This window comes from Xenia sp. Carnegie-2017, unplaced genomic scaffold, assembly GCF_021976095.1.
Source record: "Xenia sp. Carnegie-2017 unplaced genomic scaffold, XeniaSp_v1 HiC_scaffold_20, whole genome shotgun sequence".
Taxonomy (NCBI): Eukaryota; Metazoa; Cnidaria; class Anthozoa; order Malacalcyonacea; family Xeniidae; genus Xenia; species Xenia sp. Carnegie-2017.
In genome coordinates, this window is record NW_025813483.1 from 2,613,048 (window position 1) to 2,624,649 (window position 11,602).

At 35.2% G+C, this 11,602-nt stretch overlaps 2 protein-coding genes across 4 annotated transcripts; both read right to left on the bottom strand.

Moving 5' to 3' along the window:
- Positions 1–108: 108 nt before the first annotated feature.
- On the bottom strand, positions 109–2,941 carry LOC124442070. Of its 2 annotated transcripts, XM_046992605.1 has the most exons (8): positions 2,584–2,941; positions 2,267–2,451; positions 2,080–2,169; positions 1,891–1,968; positions 1,634–1,754; positions 1,133–1,394; positions 1,012–1,061; positions 879–922 (listed from the first exon to the last, which is right to left on the bottom strand). In XM_046992605.1, the coding sequence occupies exons 2-6, from the start codon at positions 2,352–2,354 to the stop codon at positions 1,307–1,309; spliced, it is 465 nt and encodes a 154-aa protein (XP_046848561.1). In that variant the 5' UTR covers positions 2,355–2,451; positions 2,584–2,941; the 3' UTR covers positions 879–922; positions 1,012–1,061; positions 1,133–1,306. The 2 variants fall into 2 exon arrangements, 1 of the variants encoding a protein (XP_046848561.1); XR_006947087.1 differs by lacking the exons at positions 2,080–2,169; positions 2,267–2,451; positions 2,584–2,941 and adding exons at positions 109–214; positions 637–760 and having other exon boundaries at positions 826–922; positions 1,891–2,066.
- Positions 2,942–4,786: 1,845 nt separating this feature from the next.
- On the bottom strand, positions 4,787–6,895 carry LOC124442052. Of its 2 annotated transcripts, XR_006947085.1 has the most exons (5): positions 6,727–6,895; positions 6,179–6,644; positions 5,516–5,984; positions 5,186–5,267; positions 4,787–4,897 (listed from the first exon to the last, which is right to left on the bottom strand). XR_006947085.1 is itself a non-coding variant. In XM_046992571.1 (3 exons), the coding sequence occupies exons 1-3, from the start codon at positions 6,803–6,805 to the stop codon at positions 5,838–5,840; spliced, it is 630 nt and encodes a 209-aa protein (XP_046848527.1). In that variant the 5' UTR covers positions 6,806–6,895; the 3' UTR covers positions 5,618–5,837. The 2 variants fall into 2 exon arrangements, 1 of the variants encoding a protein (XP_046848527.1); XM_046992571.1 differs by lacking the exons at positions 4,787–4,897; positions 5,186–5,267 and having other exon boundaries at positions 5,618–5,984; positions 6,789–6,895.
- Positions 6,896–11,602: the final 4,707 nt, after the last annotated feature.

Sequence of the window (11,602 nt, forward strand, 5' to 3'; positions counted from 1 at the left end):
TAATTAAAAAGTGCTGTATAAAGTGAATATTTGCATCAGGAAGTATCGTTAAGTTTTTGTCGAGGTTAGTAGAGTCCGGTGAAGGACTGTTGGTGTTGATGTTGACTGACGTTTCGACAACCTTAGCAGTAGTCATCTTCAGAGTCAAATGATAAGTAAATGTCAGGTTAGCCGTGTTTCTTAAAACAAGTGCTAAGGAAGTCCAATACAATATCTACAAACATACGTACGTAGTACTAGAACAAATCATTACTTTATAATAAATAATACACTGATAAATAAGATTTTATAAACATATCAAATGATCACCTAAACGTCTCGACTCAAACAGAAGCATCGTATTAAAAAAACGCTCATATTTTAAGTTTTTATTTGGATGAGACGCTTTCTCTAATGAATACTGTAATGTATAATTGAACTTCCTCAATACCATCAAGAATTACATCATAAACTGTCTTTAAACTTAATTCAATTATTGCGTGTTTTCCTTAAAATCTACAAAATTTAAAGCATATTGATGACTCTAAGTCTGACGTTCCATGGCGTTTTCAATTGCATTTTAGTAAGTAAACTTTCATGTATTTCTTCCGTTTTTGTTTTACAATAAATGAACTAAATGGAGAATTGTTTACATACCACGTATGAATATGTTGTTTTGGTAGAAAGCAACGTTCTGGAGGAGTATCTGACTTGAGATTAATGCCAAGATGTTGTGGAATGTGAAGATATGATCTTCCTTGATGGTCATATGCATCTTTAACTGAAAAATAATTACATTTGGTAAAGTCTAGGAAACTACAAGAAAGTATGAAATTTTTAACTTACTGTGTAATGTGGATTTCTCTTCTGAAGGTTTCATATCATCTTTCTTTGATTTGTTTTTCTTCGATAATTCATACTCCTCAAGGATTGTTGACTCTTCCTGTATTTACCAAAGTAAAATGCCAGAAAAATAATTGTTTGATTTGAAAAATATCTTTATAAAACTCTTTATTTGGGTAATTGAAATACCTCAGATGGTTTAGCAATAGTTTCTTCATCAACAAACTTACTCCATGGTCCTATAGGATAACAGAGAATAAGAGATAGTAGGACAATCTTTCAAAAGTTATCACTATTGTAGTAATCGTACCCTTGTACCCATCAATCACACCAGGATCTCCCTTATCCTCTCTCTTCCTCTTGTCTCCTGCCCACTGTTTTGTAGCTTCAAACACAGTCAATCCCTTGCTATCCTTTGCTTTCTAAACATCCCCAACAAATCTTTATGGGTAACAATTGATATAAACATAAAACATTACCAAGCCTATGAATTTTCGTATTCCGAGTCAGTATTTTGCCTGCGTGCAGAAATTGAGTTTTCCCTTTCCATGATCTTCAACTGCTCGTCAATACTAAACAGTAAAAACAAATATAAGGCAAGGTCAGACAAGCACCCGCAAATTGCATATACATCTCTACTTGTACGTACGTATAAAAACAAGAAATAATTTTTTATTCGATATTCCAACTTATTATTCACAATGTTACGACGTACATTCATAGCTTCAAAATTTTCCCACTTCATTTTTCTAAATTCACACTGTTTAAGACTTTAATATCTCTAGAAACATGTTGAACTTTTCGAACATACTTTTTCATCTGATTAAATGGAACAGTCAGTTCACTTGGATCAATGCAACCATTCCATCGATGGTAAAGATCAGCGTACAAGTCCAGGTATATAACGTACTTGCATTTCCAATCTTCTTCTTCTGTAAGTTGTTCAAGATTTACGTATATTTTTTAAAAAAAGTTTTCTGTGGGTAAAACATTTCCACATAATGAGCATCAATAATTATCTGTCAAATCTGTTCCTTAGCTACAAGCCATTGTTTCTCAATTACTAACCAGTCTCAACTTCACGACCAAAAAAAGTCGATTCGTCCTTCATCCACTCACGAATATCATCTATTGAAATCCTGTGATCTTTAGATAATGAAAAAATGAAAATTTACTGCTTTCATGTGAGTCGTAAATAGTTCATATCCAAAATCGGAGTCAAATATAATCACACAGCAAAAACAAACATATACTCACACGAAAAGCACCTGCATAACTTTTCAATATCTGATTTTGCAGTTTCTTCCACGTCAACAGCTCGCTTCATCCTTGCCATCAGCAAAATGCCTCAAAAAACAAAAATTAATTCATACCTGCTATTACATAATATGATGACATGTTAGCTATGTATATGTTCAAACAAAGAAAGAAAAACTAGCTATACCTAAATTAATCTTCGCTTTCTTTCCATAATGTAAAAGAGCATCACTGAGTACATCAACTCTGTGACTTGGACGCATTTCTTTAGTCATTCTGCTAAATTTACGAATGTAAGCTCACAATCTCTCCAACATCTCACCGTCAGTTAGGCCAGCCAAATCCTTCTTTACGACGGGGACTAAATTTAACCTTTTACAAGACAGATTTAGTAAACAATTATTGAATTTTTATCATTTTATCATCTACAATACCATTAGTTATGATAGCATAGGTATCACCATCTGTTAATACGTATGAAAAATAAAAATAATAACAACTAACTTGGCATCGTCCAACATGCCCATAGCAGTGAAAAAATTGGAATTGAAAATTGAAAAATGTCAATAATCAGATCCTCCAAATTCTTTTTGTAAAAAACAAAATAAAGAAAAACATGTGAAAGACTACCTTTTCAAAGAAAAAAAGTGTTGAGGGAAAGTTATTGACAAAGGAAACAGGTAACAAAGCAACTATTGTCAATTGAATATTACCTGTAAGTGTTTCACCAACATACATGCAACATCATAAAATATGTTTATTTTGAGTGCAGGATTATCAACATTATCTTTCTCTAATTCTTGGAGAACATAAACTGCATAGCTCAATCTATAAAATATGTAGAATATTTTTTTAAATAATGCAACCACATGTATGCAAAAAGCTTCAGCTCTTGCACAAAGCATTGAAAGTAGCAAACCAATTGAAAAAAATAAATTTACACCATCAAATGCATGCATCCCAACCACCTCTTTCAAACCAAGAACATCTAGGTAAAAATAGAGAAAAGTTTGTGTAACAGACCTCTCTCCATGCTTCAAATTTAAGAATTTTTTAGGAAACTCATGTCGACAGCCTCGCCCAAAGATTGCTGTTTCATCAAGAGCTCTGTAGCAATTCATTGATCGAACAGCATTCCCAGCAAGAAAACCATGACACTCCTATAAGTATCAATATGTAACAAACAAAAAAGTTATATGTTTGTAAATGATGATCGTCCAGGTTAATAAAGTCCTGAGAAGGACTGTTTTTGATGTTGTTGACTGACGTTTCGACAACCTTAGCGGTAGTCATCTTCAGAGTCAAATGAGGAGTAAACGTCAGGTTAGCCGTATTTATTGTCTGGTTCTTACGTCATTGTATTGTGTGTACAGGAAATGTGCAGGAAATGTGTATTGTCATTGTGGATTAGTGTGAAGTGAAATATTTTATTTTTAGTTGTGATGTGTGATTTAGGTGTGACGTTTTTAGTTGTAATGTGTGGGTGTCAATTGTGTATTGTCATTGTGAATTAGTTTGAAGTGTAATGTTTTTAGTTGATCGTTTGTTTGTATTGTGAATAAGTCGTTTGTAAGGTGCCGGTAATTGCTGTGATCTGTTCAGGGGGGTTTGTTCCAAGTTGGTATACCAACTTTCTAATGTAAGCCGTTGTCTATAGTACTGTAAGTGATGCATTTTGCCGAGTCCCAGTCAATGTTGTGCTTTGTGATTCGGTGATGTTCGGCAATGTGATTAGTTTTGTCTTGTTTCTTAGTAGCTCGTTTGTGCTCAGTAAGTCTTATGTTTAAGTTCCTGCCAGTTTCCCCGATATAGGAGGCGTGGCAGTCGGAGCAGTTTATTTTGTAAACTGCACCTTGTCGTTCGTTGGGTTGTTCTTTGTCCTTTATGTTCGTTAGTACTTGTCGTAATGTTGTGATTGGTTTATGTGCGACACGTATGTTGTATGGTCGTAAGATACGCGAGATAGTCTCAGACGTACCTTTGATGTAAGGTATCGTTGCTGTTGTCACTGAGTTGTTCGTTTCGTTGGGTTCGTTGGGTTTGTAAGTGTTGCGTTTGATAAAGTCAGAGTTATAGTTGTTTTGTCAAAACACGTTTGAGATAGTTGTTTTCGTTTTGTAGAGCGTCCGGTGAATCACATATGATTTGTGCACGTCTTGTTAATGTTCTGATTGTGGTGGCTTTGTGTGATGTAGGGTTGTAAGATGATTGGTCTAGTAGTCGGTCAGTATGTGTTGGCTTGCGATAAACTGTTGTTCCTAGTTTTTGATTGTCATGTTTTACCAAACAGTCGAGAAAGGAAGAGTTCCGTTTTCTTCGACATCTTTGGTAAATTGTATGTGGCTGTTCTGTTTGTTGATGTGAGTATGGAAGTCATCAATCTCGTCTGCATGTAGTGCTGTGATTGTGTCATCTACGTAGCGAAACCAAAAAGGTAGTGCATGTTTGTAAGTCATGAGTGCCCGTTCCTCTATAGATTGCATTACAATTTCAGCAACTACAACAGAAACGGGCGAGCCCGTTTCTGTTGTAGTTGCTGAAACAAAAAAGTATACAAGAGCTTTGTTTCCTAAAGCCCATGGCACAAATTTATTGAATATAAAAACTATGTGGTAGAGAATGTAAAAAAATGAAATATATTCAAAGCACGGTAACTTCCATGCCTGAATTTTCATTAGAACAACAAAGTATATTAAAGCTACATTGACCTTGTTTGATGTAGGTGTGGTATAATTGGCAACAAATTGATCAACATGTGTCTGATCATAGAACATCAGCTGTCCAAATAGAGGTTTTCCAAAACTCTGCCAGCTTTTTCCTTCATTCAATAAATAGAACATCAAGAGACTCAAAGATCACACCATCAGTCTTCAATAAAATGGTGAAGGATAAAATCATGCAATGTATTTTAGTGCAATGATGCAAATTATGCAGTCAAAAAGGTGTTTGAGATAGCATTGCTAAATTGTCATTGTTAAAGTGTCATCAATGACAATTTAACAATGACAATTGATCAATGACAATTTAGCATTGCTAAATTGTCATTGTCATTGATAGCATTTTTACTAAATTGTCATTGTTAAACAAGTAATACGAATATACTCACTTTGGGACAAGTAGGACAGATATTTCCTTCATCAAGCTCAGGAATAACACAGCTCAACATGTTTAGTTTATGTCTGCAAATTCTGAAAAAAACAATGACACAAAGAAAGCAATTATGCACTCTTAAACAAATGACGTAAACAAAATACAGTGCAAGACAGTAATACTTAAGGAAAAATCCTTTCCCATCATCAACTTTAGTATTTTGATTTCCTCCAATTAAATACATCTCTTAAGATGAGATTCTTAGGCTATAAAATTGACTGCAACTTTCCCAGCAATTCATACATAGTACAGCAGTGCAATAAATCAGTGACCTACATGCAGTTACCTATATTCTTCAAAAGCATCTATAATGACAGGATACATTATTGGTGTTGCATAAGAAGAGAATATGTGGTTATGATTAACTCTTCAAATGACTGACAAATGCTTTTTATTGATGCCTGGAATTCCATCTGCACAGAATGAATTAATTCAAAAAACTCCATTGCAAATGCAATTCTTGGTTTTGTAGGTGTTCCACCCCAAAGGCCAAATTGCAGAAGTTGAACAAACTCTGGAGAGCATGAGCAAAACTGTACCTCAACAGTACAAAAGGTGACTAAAAATTGAAAAAGATCCAAAATTAGGATTGTGTTTAACCATCCCAGCTAAAATGAAATAACTTTTGCAGCACACTTCACATATAACATCCCTTTAACATCAACAACAGAAACACTTCTTTTGTGACGAGCTGTTTGGCATGAAAAATCATACACCAGCATGTTCATGAGTTTATATGGCCAAAACATGCCATCCTACAAAGCAATGAATAACCTCTTAGAAATTAGTTGTAAACAATCCCCTTTCTTGTATTCATAAAAAATATTAGATTAGTGCTTCGTAGCATGTTTCACAATGTAAACTCTCATTTTATTTTTGCATTTTTTGTTGCAAGTGTTGAGAGAGTTAACTGTAAACACTTTTATAATATCTAGCTCATAAAGGTTACCTTAAATATTTCAACATGATGACAAATATTTACGGTTGTGTGCATCTTTAACATATAGTTCTCACAATACTTCGCCATTGGACCACAATCACTGCACCTAAACTTTGCTTCATTATCACAATAAATACACTTCAGATTGCTCCAATTTTTGCCAGCAAACTGAAATGTATTCTTTATAATTGAATGTTGCAAATTTTCCCATGCTTTTTGTTTTCTTTCAACTTTCTGGTAATAAGAACATGATTCTTCACAATCATGGTGAACATCACTTTCAAGATCACTGTTATCTTGTTCCATTCCCAGTTCATGGCCTTCCAATGCACCACAAATATCAGGACTGTTAAAAGAACAGCTTCCTCTATGATCCTCAGTAACCAATTCTGACAAATGCACCTTCTCTCTCTCAACATGGCCATCCTCATCATGATATGTAACAGCTACAGTTGCTTTAAACCTTTTATTGCTCCTACAAAAATTATCATAAAAATCTATAAAATAAAAATAACTGTTGAAAAGTCTAACAGCTATAAGGCCGTTATTTGGTGTACCTTGGCATCTTTTAAAATTAACAGCAAGAAAATCACAAATGAGAAAATATTATCGATATTACCAATGACACAATAACATAAGTTAAACGACCAAAGTACAACGTATGTATCTCCCACGACTACCTGCCGACGTTTTGTACCCGTACTTTACCGGCTTTTAGCCACGTCTCATAAGACGAATGAAGTGATTTGTTTGGTTGGTAAAATGAAAGGTTTTTCTTCCGGTATATTGTAGGAGCCTTTTTCCTTGGGTAGGGTAACATATCTCACGTGACCGGAAACGTAAATCATTTAAATTTTTCCACAGAATCGACTAGAACGCCGCACCTGAGATATCATGTAGTTGGTTGTGTCGTTTTTAATCTTTCTGAATTTGTGAAGGTATGTTGATTTTAAACTTTACCTTTCGTTGTTATATTGTATTTTGATTTTGTGATTTAATGTTTCATGTCCATTTATCGATTATTTTGTTTTTCTGTAAAATATTCTACTTCCGCGTTATGTACGTATGTAAATGCTTTATAAAGATAAATTTGTTGATTTTGGTGAGATTTGGAACTAGCTCGAATCAAGTTTGGAAAATGAACTTGTTAACTTTCATATATCTTTATATAATAATAAAAAGAAATAAATTTCTACTATATAATAGTAATGTTCTACATCGATACACATCATGTGCATGGTCACGAGGTAGTAGAGGAAATAAGATATTCATGGATAATTTCGTAAAAGCACTATTGCTAATGCGCATTTAATATACACGACAAGTTTTTTTAAAATAGACATGTTTCGACATCTCATGATGCCATCTTCAGTATGAGTGAAATAATAAGTGATACAAGGTTTATATAAAGTAATATGATACATAAATTACAACAATAAAGGAAATAAGATAAATTAATGGGAGCGTCCGACGTATTATAAACTAAATATTGTATTGAATTTATAACTTCAACAAGGTCAGGGTTGAGAACATTGAGTTCAAGTTTTAAATTCAATACAATATTTGTTATAATATTATCTATATTATTTTATTAATATATAAAACCATATCACTTATTATTTCACTCATACTGAAGATGGCATGAGATGTCGAAACACTATTTTAAAAAACTTGTCATATTAAATGCGCATTAGCAATAGTGCTTTACGAAATAATAAAAAATTAATGCCCAACATAAAGTTTTAATTAGAGCCATAGAAATAGACTAAAAATTGTAAAATTGAATTTATTGTGACGTTTTGTCTATACTCAAGACATCTTCAGACAATTAATTAATAGGATGTTAAGACAAGATGTTATATTTACAAAAGGTGTTAAATTACTACAAAAGGAGGCCGTGTCAAACGGATTATATGATAGGGAAGTTAGGAAGTAAAATAAAGTGAAATCAAAAGAGGTTAAGTGGAATGGAACTTCCTTGCACGTTAATGCGAAGGTTTGTATTTATTGATTAGAAGGCTCTCATGCGTGAATGGAGAGTTCATAGGAATCGTTAGAAGAGGAGATTATTTTAAAGTCGTTTAAGTTGGGGGTGTGTCCAGTTGCGTTAATGTGAGCAAAAATGCTTGATAACGCAGGGTGGGAAACTTGGTTGCCTGTAAGGGGGGATATTCCCAAGTGCTCCGAAAATCTGGTGTGTAGATGACGTGTGGTCACCGCATGTGTGGTCACCGCATCTTCAACCTTTGTTCTACTTACGAAAATTTTCATACACAACTCGAATTTACCAGAAAGTCACTCACCAAAAACGGTTTTCCTTCACGTATAATTGACCAAATCACACGTCGCTTCCTTAACAACACCTCCAAACCACCTGTCTTGACTGCTCACAAAATGCCCATCTATTTTTGTCTTCCTTTCACCGGCATACACTCCCTTCAAATTCGTACACAAATCAATAGCCTTTGTGCTGCAGCCTTCCCACATATATCTATTAAATTTTTTTTTCGCCCTTCCCAACGTATCTCTTCTTACTTCCCCTTTAAGGACAAAATTCCCAAACCGCTGAGATCTGGTGTAGTCTATTTATTCAAGTGTCGAAGCTGCATCGCGTCGTATGTGGGTCAAACCACACGTCATCTACACACCAGATTTTCGGAGCACTTGGGAATATCCCCCTTACAGGCAACCAAGTTTCCCACCCTGCGTTATCAAGCATCTTTGCTCACATTAACGCAACTGGACACACCCCCAACTTCGACGACTTTAAAATAATCTCCTCTTCTAACGGTTCTTATGAACTCTCCATTCATGAGAGCCTTCTAATCAATAAATACAAGCCTTCACTTAATGTGCAAGGAAACTCCATTCCACTTAACCTCTTTTAATTTCTCTTTATTTTACTTCCCAACTTCCTTATCATATAATCCATTTGACACCGACTCCTTTAGTAGTAATTTAACACCTTTTTGTAAATGTAATATCTTGTCTTAACATCCTATTTATTATTTGTCTGAAGATGTCTTGAGTAAAGACGAAACATTACAACAAATTCAATTTTACAATATTTTTTGTCTATTTCTATGGCTCTAATCAAAACTTTATGTTAGGCATTAATTTTTATTACACGAATTCGATTTTCACTCGGCAAGTCTCTCGCTACTATTTTACGAAATGTTGCCCTACTTTTACGGTGTATACCCATTTTCCCCCACTATGTCTCTGTTTGTTGGGGGTGGAACAAGTTCAAACGTATCATTGTCAATTAACGCTTTCATTTCATCATTCATGGATTTTTGCCATTTTACTTTTTCATTGGAGCTTATTGCTTGGGAATATGTTGTTGGGATGTTGGATACTCTATAGCAATAGTCTACGGTATATGAGACAGTATCCTCCGCTGAAACTTCTTCTGTCATATACTCGTCAAGATATTTACTCTTACTTCTTATCCTAGTGGGGTATCTTGATTTTCTAGATGTCTCTGGAGTACTAATGTCTTCGTTAGTTGTTTTGGGGTTTCTTTCATGCAATTTTGCTATCTGAGGTGTAAGTTCTTCATCATCTAGTTCTGGCAGTTCCCTGCTACCCTCTCTGAAGAACTTAACGCATCATACACGCTCTACCTTGTTAATGTCAGGGTTGTATAGTAGATATGCTGGACAATTTTTATCATACCCTACGAAAATACCTTGTTTACTTCTAGGGTCTAACTTTTTGGAATTTTGTGAATAACCATAACAAACACAACCAAAAACGTGCATTTTGCTCAAGTCTGGTTTTGAGCCTGTAAACGCTTCGAACGGAGTTTTGTTCAACCTCGAATTAAAACAACGATTCCTAATATAAGCAGATGCCATGACGGCATATGTCCACATGGATTTTGGTAGTTCCGCTTCTAGCAATAGACACCTAGCCATGTTAAATAAAGTTAACCACGATCTCTCAACTGTGCCGTTCTGGTGTGGCGAATTTGGTGCACTAGTTTCGTGCCTAATTTTGTTTTCTCTAAGAATCGATTTGAATTTCTCGCTTGTAAATTCAGAGCCGTTATCACTTCTTATGCGCTTCACATTTCCGTAAGGTGCAACATCTTCTAAAAACTGTTTTAATGCTTGTGGTGTATCGCTTTTATGCTTAAGAAAATAGACCATATTCAATCCTGAATACTCATCCACAAACGACAATGCATATCTAAACACTTCTCTTTCTTCCGGATCAATAGGACCTGCAAGATCCGTGTGAATAAACTCAAGAGGACCTCTCGCCTTTTTATCTTCCAGCTTACTTTTGGTTTGACACATTTTACCTTGTGTACAAACCTCACACTCAACTTCCCTAGAGTCTGTGATTTTCATCCCCTTAACCACCTTCTCTAGTTTCCTAACATCCTTGTAGTTGCAGTGACCTAGAACCTTTTGCCACTCGTAAAGAGAACATGCATTTTTATTCGAAGATGATATGCTATTTATATAGTAAAGTTTGCCTTTTTGTCTTATTCCAAACATTGTGCCATCAGGGCACTGTACATGCTTATCGTGCTTATCTAATTTGACTTTTGCCCCCTTTTCTACGGCAGCATTTACTGAGATTACTGAGAATATATTTTGATCGTAAGATGGAACATATAAGGCATTACTTAATAAGACATCCTGCGCATTTCCATGCAAGTCAACTAATTTGACTTTAGCAGTACCTTTACCGACTACTACGTTGGCTTTACTGCCATCTGCTAATTCAATAACATGCGCTTTACTATCAAATTTACTATCAAAATCTATAAATTTTGACTTATCGTTAATAATGTGGCTTGTAGCTCCTGTGTCCACCAGTAGAGTTAAATTCGCTTGATCCTTATCCTTCACGTCTGCTTCAGCGTTCTCTTCTTCATCCTTTGACACGAATAAAAAGAAGTGTTGCCATTCACTGGCACAGCGCTATCCGTCTTTAGCTGACTTGGACGTTTCTTTCGTCTTTCGGCAATCTTTCGTGTCGTGGGTCTTGGTCTTCCATATGGAGCACCATTTGTTCCCCTTCACTGGGCTTTGTGAGATTTTGTGTCCCTCTCTTCCACATTTGAAACAATTTCCGTCAAATTTTGGTTTTTACAAACATAACTTTGTCACCTACCTCAGTTTGTTGTGACAGTGGTTTGATATTTTCTTCATGACTTCGTAACGAGTTCTTAAATTCCGTAAATGTCATTTGTCTTTCCCTTTGAACTGTTACGGTAGCAAAGACGTCGTACGTGCTTGGCAGACCCTTTAAAACCATTGCAATGAGTAGTGCATCACTTATTATCTCCTTGGCTTCTCTTAAGGCTGTTGCCGATCGTTCCGCTCGCAATATATAATCTGTGACAGTCTCGTCGTCACTTTTCTTCAGCGAAGTGAGTTCCGTGTAAAGAACGATAATGCAAGGTTTTTCTCTGCC